This window comes from Adiantum capillus-veneris, chromosome 26, assembly GCF_014529385.1.
Source record: "Adiantum capillus-veneris isolate H3 chromosome 26, ASM1452938v2, whole genome shotgun sequence".
Taxonomy (NCBI): domain Eukaryota; kingdom Viridiplantae; phylum Streptophyta; class Polypodiopsida; order Polypodiales; family Pteridaceae; genus Adiantum; species Adiantum capillus-veneris.
This window is the reverse complement of record NC_140956.1, coordinates 139,368,861-139,383,504: the sequence shown is the minus strand read 5'-3', so window position 1 is coordinate 139,383,504 and position 14,644 is coordinate 139,368,861. Positions and strand designations below refer to the sequence as shown.

The 14,644-nt window shown below is 45.3% G+C and overlaps 1 protein-coding gene across 2 annotated transcripts in view; it reads right to left on the bottom strand.

Moving 5' to 3' along the window:
* Positions 1–13,230, bottom strand: part of ABCB26 (transporter associated with antigen processing protein 1) — a 47,138-nt gene extending 33,908 nt beyond the window's left edge. The window contains exon 1 of one of the 2 annotated variants that reach the window (XM_086502087.1): positions 12,645–13,230. In XM_086502087.1, the coding sequence (XP_086358213.1) occupies positions 12,645–13,148 (504 nt within the window). In that variant the 5' untranslated portion in view covers positions 13,149–13,230. The remainder of the gene's footprint in view (positions 1–12,644) is intronic. The other variant, XM_086502086.1, reaches the window with a different exon arrangement.
* Between the last annotated feature and the right edge of the window lie 1,414 nt (positions 13,231–14,644).

Here is a 14,644-nt window from a genome sequence, read left to right as displayed (position 1 = left end):
AAGTGTTTTCTTCACTGGAATGAAATGAGCCTGTTTGCTAAATCTGTCAATAACAATCCAGATACCATCGTGACCACTCTGTGTTCTCGGGAGATCAAAAATAAAATCCATTGCAATACTTTCCCAGGGGGAGGTGGGTATGTGTAAAGGCTGTAACAATCCTTGTGCTTTATGCCTGTCAAACTTGACCTTCTGGCATACTAAGCAACTGCGCACAAACTCTTCCACATCCTTTTTGAGTCTCGGCCAAGAGAAGTATCTCTCTACTCCTTTCATGGTGGTAGCCAATGCCGCGGTGACCCGTAAAAGGTGGACAGTGGCATTCAGTCATAACTTTTCCCTCAATGGCTGTGTAACGCACAACATGGTTTTTCTCATCAAGTAGCCATCCCGAATGGAGTATCCCGCTACTATCTTCCCATCCCATATCCGTGTGAAAACGTCTGCAAAATCTGTATCTGTGGCATACAAGTCAACCATATACTCGAAGCTCCAAGCTCCTATGATGTATCGCGGAAATAGCCACAACCAACGACTTCCGAGACAAAGCATCTGCCACCACATTCTTCTGTCCCTACACAAGGACAATCTGGAAGTGAAATTGTGACAAGATGTTCGCCCTCCGCATCTGCTTTTCCGAAAGCTACTTCTGTGACAAGTAGCGCAAACTCTGATGGTCTGTAAAGACGGTAAAATCCGCTCCGAGTAGGTAATGCCGCCACTGAGTAAGAGCATGGATAACCGCTAAAAGCTCTTTTTCATAAATTTGTGTTGTCATCTCCGGCCTTGAGAACAATCGGCTCTCGTAAGCAATGACATGGCCTTCTTGCATTAAGACCGCACCCAAACTACGACCACAAGCATCACAATATACTTCAAATAACTTCTGCAAGTCCGGCAAAGTCAAAGCTGGTCCCGTAGTCAATTTCTCTTTCAATGTCTGAAAGGCAGTCACCTCTGTGGATCCCCACGAGAAAGGGACTCCTTTCTGTGTCAAGATATGCAAAGGGGAAGCAACCTCCGCAAAACTTTCGAATGAACCGCCTTCAGTACGAACACAGTCCCAAGAAGCTTCCAACTTCATGTACATTCTTCAAATCGGGACAATCACGGATAGTCTCTATCTTGGCCGTATCCATTTGCACTCCTGCTGCTGAGACAATGTGCCCCAAAAAATGTCTCTCCAGTAGGAAAAATTCGCTTTTCTTTGCATTAATCACTAACATGTGATCTCGTAATGCCTGGAAGACCTGAAGCAGATGATCTTTGTGTTCTGCCTCATTCTTGGAGAAAACAATGATATCGTCAAAGAAAGTGCCAACAAATAGCTTGTACTCTCGAAAATATCATGTCCATCATCCGGTTAAATGTCGCAGGAGCATTGGTTAAGCCAAAAGACATCACCAAAAACTCAAATAACCCAAAAGTCGTCCGAAAAGTTGTCTTGTAGACGTCTCCCGGCGCGATTATGATCTGATGATATCCACTCTTCAAATCAATCCTGCTAAAGCATGAGGATCCCTGTAATCTGTCGAGTATATTATCGATCCTAGGAATGGGAAATATGTTCTTGATGGTGATTTTGTTGAGAGCTCTATAATCGATGCACATTCTCCAAGATCCGTCTTTCTTCAAAACCAACAATATTGGAGAGCAATACGGTGAAGTACTAGGCTGGACAAGACCCTTTTCCAAGAGATCTTTCACTTGGTTCATAATCTCTTCATTCTGTGTTCGGCTCACACAGTAAGGTGGCCGGTTCGGTCGTGTGCTTCCAGGTATCAGATCAATGGTATGATCTTCAGCATAGTTACCCGGAACGCGGAACGGGAACGGCGACAGGATCCCCGCGGAACGGGGGAACGGCTAGGGGTTCGGAACTGGAACGGCGCGGAACGGGAGGTATAAAAAACACCCAAATAGTGCATTTTTTAGCTTCTTGTGTTTAAATACAAGGAGTATTAGAGTGCTTTGACTCTAATACTCACAAAAAACTCGTTTTGAAGACCATTGAATCTTGCTATGACTAGATGATGTGTGAGAGAGAGAGAGAGAGAGAGAGAGAGAGAGAGAGGGAGAGACTCGAGAGAGTGAGAGGGAGAGGGAGAGATTTGAGAGTGGGAGGGAGAGGAAGAGAGCTTGAAGGCTTAAAGCCTTGAGCCTTGAGAGAGTGAGTCTTGAGAGGGAGAGATCTTGAGAGTATGAGAGGGAGAGAGCTTGAGCCTTGAGGATTAGCTTGTGGAGAGAAAGGGGGAGGGGGGTGCATTTTATGAGTCCTTGAGGCCTTGCACACTTCAAAACGAAGCCCAAACATTTACTTCAATTTTTTTAATTTTTGCCAAATTTGTTTGTAGCCGTTGGCCGTTCCAAGGGCATTCCGGAACGTTTTGGGGGCGTTCGGAACGTTTCGGAACGGCCGTTCCAGTTTGCACTGGCCACCCGGAACGTCAAACGTTTCGGGACGTTTCGGAACGTTTTGGAAGGGAACTGCCCCCCCGGAACGCCGGAACGGGGGCTAGGGGGCGTTCCCCGGTAACTATGATCTTCAGGCCCTCTAAAAAGCAATCGGCATGAGTGTGGAGAAAATTCTTGGCGTTCTTTTGTTCAGGTCAAAACATATTCGACCTTTGTCCATCATTCAGTTCTCTCCCAAAAGAATGAGTAAAGAAATTGAAGTTCATCAAGTACAAACTCTGAGCCCTTCATTTGTCAAAGTCGCTTTCTCGGCCCGGTAGTCAACCACGGCGTAGTTCTTGTGGAACCAAGGGATTTCTAGTAGAACGTCACTCGCGTGCCCTGAACACCCCTGTCATTGCAAGCAAAGTTTGCCAATGCTCGGTGCAATGGCAACATCCCGTCCGGGTGCCACTCGAACTTCCTCCGCCTGTGGCCTCAGCTTGTCGGGCGTAGTTTCAAATCGAGCTGCCAATTCCAAGTGAAAAGAAGTTGGCCTTGGCTCCTTTAAAAGAGCTTCCTGATCCTTCACTTTGCCCCAAAAGCGGCAAAGTTTGTACTTTCATTCATTTGAGTCTGTTCAGGTCCCACGCAATGTGGTACCGGTTCTGCTTTTTATCTGCCTTTTCTGCCACGTCTCTCAGCTGCTTTAGAACTTTCTGGCCCTTTTTTATCTTGTTCATTCGGTGCCTTGTTAGGGCACTTCGCGGAGATATGCCCATGTTCCCCGCATCTAAAGCACTTCCCTCCCCTGATGAAGCGAGGTAAGCTTGGGTCGTGCATCCTTCTTTTCTGGGTTGCTCTTTCTCTTTCTACTTTCATTCGCTGAAGTCTGTTCGGCTCGTTGTGTCATGACCTTATCGGTGGGGTAGGTCAGACTGCCAGAGTGCATGGCAAAACCCCGCTTCGCATGACTCATCAACTCCAAAATAAGCTGACTTCTCTTCCAAGCAGTGATCTCGGATCTCTGTAGGTAGACCCAAGGTAAACCGCTCAATCTGTTCTCTGAACGAGATCTTCTTGAATGAAGAGGCGGGTAGAAAAGAGCTCCAAAATCTCTCGCAATAAGCATCCGTTGTATCTCTCTTGGTCATCCGAAGATGGTTCTAAGCAGCTCGTATATCGCATTCATACTCTTGCGTCAGCCAAGAAGAAATAAAAAGCTTCATAAATTTCAGCCATTTAACTGGCGCAGTCTTGTTTAAAAGAAGCGTGGACCACCAAGTTCCAGCATTCCCCTTAAAATAAGAGGCAGCTCTTGGAATCTTGGAGTGCTCTGAGTAGCGTCCTCCCGCGAAAGCATGTCAAACTGTTGTATACAAGACAAAGCCTTCGAAGCGTCTTTATATCCTGAAAAAGTGTCAAATTTGATCGACTGTCCACCTTCCTTAAACTCTCGGACTTTCTTGCTTTTATCTTCCAGAAAGTCATACTGGTTGGTGTCACGTGACACATCCCAACCCTATGTGTCCCTGGACAAGCTACACCACAACAGGGTTCAGTCAGTCCAGTCAGTTTAGATTAGCAATGATCTGGCACTTTTGTGAGTCTATTCGTAGACCGTGCATGCCCAGTCACTTAGCATAGATGCATATCCTCAGGTTGCACACAGCATGATCATCAGTATTCCCTTCAGAATCCATCAGATTTAGTCACGAGAATTTTCCAGTGCATTTAGCCTGTTTTCCCTATTTTTGGTATTTTCACTTATTATTTTTAAGTGACTTTCCAACAAAATTAGGTAGGGCAATTTTGCTAAGTTAATATATAAGCAAACCCAAGTTAGCACTTTCTGGCACAAGAGGCAGCAGGAGCTTCCCGCTCAGCAGGCAACTTCTCAGCAGTACCTCCACCACTTGGCATTTTTGGAGCTTTCCACCTCGCCACACCATCAGAGCCCCTAGCGTTTCTGGATACAGATATCAGCCCAACATTTTCTCTTGCAATCACCGCCGGCAATAGCAGATCCCCAACGTTTTCCCTTGCATCATCGCCATCAACTTCAGCCTAGTAGCGTTTTTTTGCTTTTCCTCATCAGTGCTAGATCCCATGGCGATTTCAGCCTTTGCTTGATCGCCCTCATCCCCCAAGTCACCTAGCGGTTGCAGATCCATCCAGTTTGCAGCAGAAGTACCCATTGCCCTAGCGTTTTTACTAACGCTCAGCCCACAGCCAGCGTTTTTTATTTTCAGCCAAAACGCAGCAGAAATGCAGCGTTTTCAGCATGCTTGATCAGTAGCAGATTCAGCCCCCATTGGTTGCTGAAGATCCCCCAATTTTAGCCTCGAAAAACGCAGCCAAAACAGTCATTTCCATCCACCGAAACAGTCCCGAAATTCAGCAAATAGAAGAGCTCAGATTTCAGCCATAAAGTCGTCGTCGTCGTCGTCACGGTCATCGTCATCGGCATAGTCCAAGTTGCATCAGTCCATTGCATACGCATTGTACACCTTTGTGGAATCAAAGTAGACCACTCTCGCCGACGAGAGTGGGGCCTTCGGAGGAGGGTTTTACAACCTCTCGGGTGTCGTATGTCTTTTCTCTCCTTCTCTCAGTCTCATTCACTTGCACGCACAATATCCACTCACTTTGTTCGTGATCATAGCACTCTCCATAAAAACGGAAGGCTCTCTCCTTCCCTAAGAACTACAAGGAACCTTGAGCAATAAAGATCACTAATCTTGAGAAAATACAACATTCATTCCGCTGCACCTAACAGTTGGCTTTATAAAAATTCTTCTTTTTCGCATAAAAATTGCCATCATCAAAGTCTGAACTGTCTATAGACGAGTCCTCTGTAGAACTGTCACTCACTGGGCAAGATTTAGATTTTTTTGCCTTTTTCTTGCCCTTTCCGAAGCGTTGTTTCTTGCTTCGCTTTTTGCCTTTTCTGTCTTCTTCGCTCGAATCTGAAGAGCTAGAAGAACTGTCAGAAGAAGAAGAAGAAGAAGAACTGGGTACTCCTTCAAATCGAACACGCTTCTTCTATTTCTTTGCTTTTTCAAATGTCGACTGACGACCCAAATAACCCAGGAAGTCAGTGTCTTTCTTTTGCTTTTTGCCGTGCTTTTTGGCTTTGTTCTGCGCGTCAAAAAGCTGAGCAATCCATGGGCAACCACCTCTTCTAATTCCTTTTATGAATAGGTCTTGTGAGCAGAAGGTTTCTTGAGAGCGGGTTTTGGGGGTGGTGTTGTGGTTTTCTGCCACTACTCGTGCACTTCTTGAAAAGAAGTCTCGCTCATATATTTTGCCAATTTTGGGTCCTTCGCAAAACTGAGCATCATCTTTGTCGCATCGCCAATCAATTGACGACGCTTCATCTCTCGTTGCTCGCCTGAGTAGGCCGAGACGGGCCATACTCTCTGCCGGAATCTTCGTTGTGATCCCTGTCCGCATCTCCAGATGCAGAGGGAGTCGATTGATCCTTGCGTGAAGCCATAGGTGCCGCGGAAAAAAAATTGGGATCGGATTTCTCGTAGAAGAGAAATCGGCCATGCTTTGATACCACTGTAGCAGACTTGGACACTCCAAGTCAAGAATCAATCGCGACAGCACCAAATAACCACTTCAAAACAGTTCACAGTTCACAATAGATTTGCATTGGCCCGGCGGAGTTCTGTGCCTAGAGATATTGGCCCCAAAGATTGGCGCCCCTTTCGGTATTTCTTTATGTATTAATCAGTTCAAAGTACAAGAGTGGTTCGAGTCTCACTCTCAGACTCTGCGTCCAGATGCTCTGCAGAGTGGGAGCCCAAACCACTTATTTAATGTTTACAAGGGATGCCAAAAGCAGAGCCCCGAAAAGCTTCAAATCAAAACCCTAAAATAAAAGCAAAGGCTTTTTTCCTCTCTCAAGCTCTTTTGAGCTTTAGAAAATAAATAAAGCAAAAGTATTCTCTCTCTCTCTCTATCTCAATTTGCGTAGAGAAAAGCAAAAAGCAGCCACGTAAATTCAGCCAGCGTAATCTCCGCCACTTTTTCCGGGCCTTGCCGTACGATGCCACATCAGCATGGCTCCGCAAATTCCGGGATTCAGCCCTGGTGCCATTAGGGTTAGGGTTAGGGTTAGGGTTAGGGTTTTTGGCAGGTTTTAGGGTTGCAGGTTTTAGGGTTAGGGTTAGGGTTTCTGGCAAATTTTAGGGTTTGCAGGTTTTAGGCTAGGGTTTTCAGCAACAGCTAGGGTTTCGGCTCTCCGGCAGACACGTCATCACTTTGTGACAGGTACCGTGGGTGAATTTAACCATCTCATGGTAGGCCGTTTTGGCGATATGGTTTGTCTATGTGTGTTCATCTTTCTATGATATTCTCATTTTTTCTGCATCGTGGGAACAACATGAAAAGGATGTAGAAAGGGTATTAACCCATTTGGATGAGTGTCAGCTATACATTGCAGCTAAGAAATTTGAGTTTTTTCTCACTGAAGTTACTTATCTAGGTTATATCATTTCTGCATAAGGCGTCGAGCTAGATCCCGCAAAGGTGGAACAAGTACGTAATTCAGATTTGCCCAAAACTGCATATGATGTGCGTTCTTTTCTTGGTTTATGTCAAGCATATAGTTCGCACACAGAATTTTGCACGCATTGCTGCACCCATGACAGATGTTTTGAAAGGGATAAAGACTCGCTGACAGCGCGTGGATTTGCCTAAAGCAGGCATTGAGGCTTTCGCAGCTCTCAAAGTTGCAATGACAGAAGCGCCGTGTCTTATCCTTGCCTCTTGGTATGACCCCTTTGAGGTATGGACGGATGCGAGCAATGTCACCATAGGCGCTGTGCTTCAGCAGCATGGCCATCTAGTTGCATTCCTTAGTCGGAAGCTCAATAGTGCAGAAAAGAACTATTCCGTTATGATAGAGAACTTTTGTCTGTCATTCACACTCTTAAGCATTGGAAGCATTTTCTGTATGGTAGAGAGTTCACAGTTCGCACAGATCACCAAGCCCAAGTGGCTCCAGTCTATGCCTAGTGCACCTTGGAGTGATCGCCAAGCACGGTGGTCGCAATTTTTTGAGCAATGTGGAGGTTTGATTGAGTATGTGTGTGGAAAAGCTAACCCTGTTGCAGATGCGTTAAGTCGCAAGGGACAGATCCTGGCTCTTGAGTCAAGATCCGCACTCTCTCTTCAGGTTGTGTCTTTCGATAGCATGAAGAACCGGTACACAGATTTCGAGTTTGGTAAGCAATGGTTGCAGGCTCTTGCTTCCCAAGGGCCTAGCAACTATCTCATTCGTGATGGTTTGTTGTATTTTCATCACTGTCTATGTATTGCCCTCTCTCAGGACAACCGTATTGCACGATACACATGACTCTCTCACGGGTGGGCACAAGGGAATGAACACCACTCTGGATAAAATAGAAAGATTCTTTTATGGCCTAAAATGCGAAAGCGAAAAGGATGTGTTTCGTTATGTCACACAGTGCACTATTTGTCAAAAGGTAAAAGCTCCTCGGGGTAAGCAGCGAGGCCTCTTGCTTCCGCTGCCCATTCCCGATGGACCTTTTCAGGATATTTCCATGGAGTTTGTGACTGACCTTCCACCTGGTTTGCATTCAAGAAACACTCAATGTTTGACCATTGTTGATCATTTCAACAAGTTTTGCATGTTGATTCCTCGTAAGGCCACAGTCATCGCACAAGATGTAGCACGATTGTTCATAAAGCATTGGTACCCCCTCTGTGGTTTGCCAAGTTTCAGATAGGGATGTTAAGTTCACGTACAATTTTTGGCGCGCACTCTTTGAAAATTTTGGCACTAAGTTGAATTTTTCATCGGCTTTTCATCCACAGCCAGAAGGTCAAACAGAGATTTAGAATCAGTTGGCTTTTGATGTTTTAAAGTCTTATGTGCATGATCAGCAGTCTCATTGGGAGCGGGAGCTCTATCTTCCATTGGTTCAGGCTATTTTGAACGACTTTTTTTCCTCTGCCATTAATCGAACTCCGTATGAGGCAGCTTTTGGCCGTCCGTTCCAGTCACTTTTGACTCGCTCAGTCAATCAAATGCCTGTGCCAATGCTGAAAGTCAATCATTGGATGAGATTTCTGAAATTATGAAGCTTCGGCTAAGCAAGGCTCAGGAATCTTACTCACGACAGGCTAACAAGCATCGTCAGGATGTTTCTATCAAGAAAGGGGATTGGGTTTATTTAAGAATCGTGAAGCAACATCTTAAGCAAGTCGAAAGAAATGCCCTAAGTTGTCTTTCAGAATGTATAGTCCATTTCTTGTCATTAAAAAGATAAATGAGGTTTCGATGAAATTGCAATTGCCTAACTCATGGTCAATGCACAACGTTTTCCATGTTTCTTGGTTGAAAGTGCTTCAGGAAACACCTCCGAAGGACATTTCCAAAGAAGAAGAGCCCGAGATCATCGATGAAGCTGAAGTCATGGAGCCAGAGCAAGTATTGTTGCATCGGTTTTGCCATGGCTCAAGGAAGCAAGTCAGACAGTACTTTTTGAAGTTCAAGGATCGAGGAACCCACGAGGCAGTGTGGGTCGATGAAGAGTTTTTCAAAGATTACCCAGAATTGTTGGCAGCCTACAAGGAAGCCATGCGGATCGGTACCAATACCTCACTTTAAAAAGGAGGGGATGTCACGTGCACATCTAACCTATGTGCATGTGGACAAGGTACTTCAGGTCTAGGGTTCAGGTCAGCTTAGGAAGTGTTATGGCACCTTTGTGAGCTTGTGCGCAGGCCGTGCATGTCCAGGCACATAGAGTAGTTGCATATCCTCTGGTTGCACACAGCATGATTATCAGCATGACAGTCATTACCCATCATCAGCATTTTACAGTGCACAGAACCCATTTTCCTTATTTTATCCATTTTTCACTTATTATTAATAAGAGACTTTGTTGGGAAACTGGGTAGGGCATTTTTGCTAAGCAGGTATCAATAAAAACCTAGTGCTAGCACTTTCTGGCAGAAAAGGCAACAGAAGTTCCTACACTTGCAGTGCACCCTCTCAGCAAGACCAACAGAATTCCCTAGCATTTTCAGCCAACAGAGCTTCTGGCGTTTTTTACCGGCAGTACCAGAACCACCCTGGCGTTTTGCACATCCCAGACTCAGCCTGGCGTTTTTGCAGTTTGCAAACCACTATAGCGTTTTCCAGATTCCGGGCGACAGATCATCCCCTTGCATCAGCGTTTTCAGTTTTCAGCACTTAGACTCCGCAAGATCAGCCCCAAACCACACAAATCTCACCTAACCGCAACAGATCCTCGCCACACGGTCAGATCAGCCAACATTTTCAGTTTCAGCCCGTTGTCCGCAGATTTCAGCATCTGCATTTCAACGCATCGTCGTGGCGTCGTCGCCATCGCCGTCCTCGCTGACACGGTGTCAGAATTCAGCAGTTAACAGATTTGCAGATTTCAGCCCCTAGCGTTTTCAGATTTCAGCCCATCTCATCGTCATCGTCGTTGTTGTCGACATCGTCGGCAAGTCCATTGCATCTAGACTATTGTACCAGATTTGTGCAATCAATAGACCTCTCTCGCCATAGAGAGGGGGGCCCTTGGAGGAGGATTTGACAACCGGGTCGTATTCTTCTCTCTCTCTCTCTCTCTCTCTCTCTCTCTCTCTCTCTCTCTCTCTCTCTCTCTCTCTCTCTCAGCACCTTCATTCACAGTGTCATTCACTTTGTTTGTGATCATTTGCACTCTCACACTAAAGGAACGGAAGGCTCTCCCTTCTGTAAGTAAAAGGAACCCTTGAGCACGGTTTGGAGCACTCATCTTAAGCAAAGTTCAACATTCACTTCCGCTGCACCTTACATGTTTCTTTTATAGGGGATTTTTAGTCAGGTCAGGAAAATTAAGCCAAGTCGGAAAAATGTGCAAACGTTCGCACATGTGAGTTTTCTAATAATAACTCACTATTTTGTGACCCATTTGACAAACCAACTGGACCGCCATGACGCATGCTCCTCTAACCTAAACCTACATGTTGATCATGTCAGATGACCATCGAAGTGTAATAACATATGTCAAAACGCTTGTACAAACCATTTACACAAGAGGGTTCCAAAACTGGAAAACCTAATCTAATGGACTAGTCCGATGCCCTTGGGGCCTCACTCTGCAGAGCATCTGGACGCAAAGTCTGAGAGCAGAGGACCCTTGGGAGTTACGCTTTGTTGTGAGCAATAATAAAGAAATACTAAAAGGGGCGCAAGTCTTTGGGGCCAATGCATCTAGACGTGGAATTGTGTCGCGCCGTGTCGATTCTCTCTCTCTCTCGTAAAGTTCAGTGATTTTGCGGTTTCTGTTCGTGTGTGCTATTGATTTCTCGCTTGGAGTGTCCAAGCCTGTAGCACAAAATCCACGAGCCACTGTGAGTCGACGAAGATTTCTTCACGGATTACCTAGAGTTGAAGTGACATTTAGCTAGCATTATAGAAATCGTGGGTTTTTTAATGGCATTGCCCAACCCACCTTTAATTCCTAGGGGTCTTTTCTCAAGCATAAGTCATTACCCTCGATAAAAGCACCAAGTACCTACAGTACCTCAGCATGCTAGCATTTTTCACCAACACATCCAACACCCATGGCGTTTTGGCCTAAGCATCCTATGCCTCGACCGATTGAGATCTGATGTTTTGCACTCTTTTGCAAGTGTTCTATTCTTAAATTCTCTCTTTTCAGCCCTCCCACAGCTCTGCACACAGAAATCTACCCTCCTCAAAGCCTATGCGCCGCTCACTACTCTAACCAGAGCGAACAAGCACACTGAATTCGCCTTACAACCTCTCACAGCTGCATTTTTGGGTGGAAAGCAGCCTATTGGCTTGCGTTTTGTGCATTGGAGGATGCTACCTCGTGGCAGGACACCACCCAGTGGTGGTCTTTGCGGTCTATCAATGACTATTGCAGCATACGATAGCTTTGACTTCGGCTTGATCATCTATGGGCATAGGATTCTTAGGAGAACCATTCATTCGAGTCTTTGCTTGGCAGTTGCATACTCTAGAGGGGATCGTGACTTGAGGATTGCTTTGGACAACACCTCTTCACTTATCCGAGGAGGCACATGAGATATGGCCACGACAACGTCACATGGAATCACAATGTTCCCAGAGAAGAAACCACCAACTCAGGTGGACACAGATTTACTGGCAAGACAAATCCCTTGCCTAAGAATACAAGCACAAAAGCAAAATAAAAACAGCCAATAATCAAAAATTGAAGAAAACAAACAAAAACACCATACCACACAAGACAAGCTTCACGCACCCACATGCGCACACACAAACACATCCACTCACACCACCAAAAAGCAAGCGGAAAGAAAAAGGCACGCATAAACTCACCCACACACTGAAGCAAGGGGGGCACATGCAAAACACAAAACAATAAGTAAAATAAGAAAGAAAAGCATTGAAACAAACCAAAGAACAAAAGAACTCAGGCTTGCATCTGCCACTAAAGGCAAGCAAGTCACAAGATGGCTCGTTGAGTGGGCAGCAGGGGTAGCTCCATTGGCAACGACCAAGGCAGGAACTGCGCGCAATCACGAGCTTCGTTAGGTAAAAGGAGCATACCAAGGGCTTCCCAAATCACCAACACCCCTCAGCAATTCCATTTCTGCAAGATTGCACGCGAAGCTGAACCAGGTACAGAAAGCCTGATAGACAAACCACCAGGTGCAAAGAAGGAAAGGGGTGACGGGAGTGTGGAGCCGCAGCCGAAGAGGTAACCAAGGAAAAACCCGAAGCCAATACAACACTAAGGTGGCAGATGCCTGTGAACTACAGAGACCAAATAAGGCAGAAACCGTTGCGATCATGGTATTCAACAATTCGCCCATGACTCACGAGGGCAACCTTGCTCAGGGCGAGTCGAAGGCGGTAATGTCAAGAGCTCACTTGGCCAACTTCCCTATCTTTATTTTCTAAGACTCTGACATTATGCTCTACCATTTTGAGCCACCACATTTTGGAACATAAAGAACTCCACTCCTTAGGAGCTACAGTGAAATAAATCCTAGTACACTGTAATCTGTCAAATTATCTTTTGTTTGTCAACATCCATGGTAACTTTGGAAAGATACAACAAGAGACTTTGGAAATCCTCACAACCCAATTGGAAGTTCTTCAAGAACCATTCACTGCTATACATGCCAAACAAAGTTGCAAGCAAGGACCAAGAACTTAGACTAGAAAGTGTGTTGGCACTCACTGCTGCTAGCACAAGCGCGAGGAAAGCCACGCTGATTATAAGTTTGTCAGGAGCAACAAGAGGCCAGAAGCGTTGCATCGCTGACACAAAAGAAATCTGGGATGAATCATCCTGAATGACTCCATGAACCTTCCACCAAGAGCCTCCGGGCAAAACAGATTGGATGCTCTTGAGCGCTGATACAAGTCTCTCAATAAAGAGCCTCTCCTTATCACTTTGGTGTGTTGAGGAGCATGAGTCATAGGAGCCATTGCCACTGTCAGAAAATCTAGATTCCCCAGAAACGTGAGGGTTACCAACGGCGGTGCAGCACAAGCTGAGGCGTTTGCTGCCCAAATTTCCGACTATGAGCTCGCCACGAAAAGCCAGAAATGGTTGACAGAAAATGTCAAAGGTTGTGTTGGATGAAGAGACGCATTTATTACTGTCATTCTTTCGTCTGCTCCAGCGAGTGGATGGGCAAATGAAGAGGTCCAAAGAGTGGGGATAAAGACAAGCACCCATGGAGGATGGAAGGCAGAACAACAGCGTTGCTTCATCAAGAACTTGGTATCGCCAGATATCGCATTTTAAGGGCCCATTTGCCTGTCGGGAGGACCAAAAAGTCGTCTATGAGCCAGTTCACATGAGTTCCCAAAGGTGTTTGTAAATTGGAGCTTCCAGGTCATATTTGGCGTTTATTAGCACCAATGAATATGAGGGCTCAAAAACACCCCCCTACTCCTTGGTCGCTCGCCACCTTACATTGACACAAAGCAAAAACGTCTCTCTAGCGTATGACTAAATTTTAGTATCCCTCTCTGTTTGAGGTTGGGGCTGCCCATTTGCCCAAATCCTCTTTCCTATGAGCTCCAATAATAAGGCACTTCAAAAATAGATGAGAGAGGACATGGATTGTGTGTGCATGCACGCATGTATTGGTCTATGTGAGAAGTCGCAAATTCTACTACATTGCAACAGAGGCCAACAAGCGTCATGGTTATGGTCTTTTATGCGCTAACATTGATGAAGGAACGGGTTGTTCACTTGGGAAGACGTTTGTTGGGAGATTCCTTTTCCAAAATCCATTTAAGTATGATGTTAGCCATCTCCTTACCTGCTTGCTTGAAATACTGGCCTTGAAGTGCTTTTCTTCTTACAACCACTACATGGTTGCTAAGAGTTTAGCTTCTGATCTTCATGCCTTTTGTAGACCATGGATTCGCACAATTAGGACTTGAACAACTTCTACTTCCAATACATGATGATTGTTGCATTCTCTAGTCAATCGGAGCACTCCTCAACCATGGCAGATGGCATGCTCCTCAATATGTCGGAGTCTTGTAGTTGAGCACCACTTGGCTTGCAAGTGTCGATATACACACATTTCACCCCAAGTGGCTAGTGCATCTGCACACACAACAATGCCAAGGGGGTAAGCTTGCTTTAAAGCCATGGGATCATTGGGGCCCTCTTCCAAGTAGCGGTCAACATCCAAAGATATGTTGTGAAAAATGCAACGAGCAACATTTTACAGCGTATCTAAACTTTGGCTCGGAGATTTTTTCATATAGATATCGCCAATGTTGCTTCAACCGCCCAAATGCATACATTGCCCGCTTTACCACCATTCGAGTAGAGGACAACTTGAAGTTAAAGTCCTTCTTTGTGCTAGCAGTTGTGATCGTTATTGTGGATAGAGCAAACAAGCATTCATCATTTAAGCATAATTACACACTTGATCAAAGTATGCACCAAGAGAGAGAATAGACACAAAGTAATCTTCATTATTGAAACTCTAGGTGATAGAACCTTCAAACAAGGGTGCAAATAGGTAGTACAAGTTCATACGAGTCCAAAATGAGCTCCAAAATAGACCCAAAATATGGGCTCAATCTTAGAAGACTGGGGCTGAATATGGCTCCATATACACCCCACTTGTCCTTTAGTATATTTAGGATTAGGCACATGACTATGCCAATTGCGATCCATGTAACAAGTAGTGGTACACACCAAGAAGC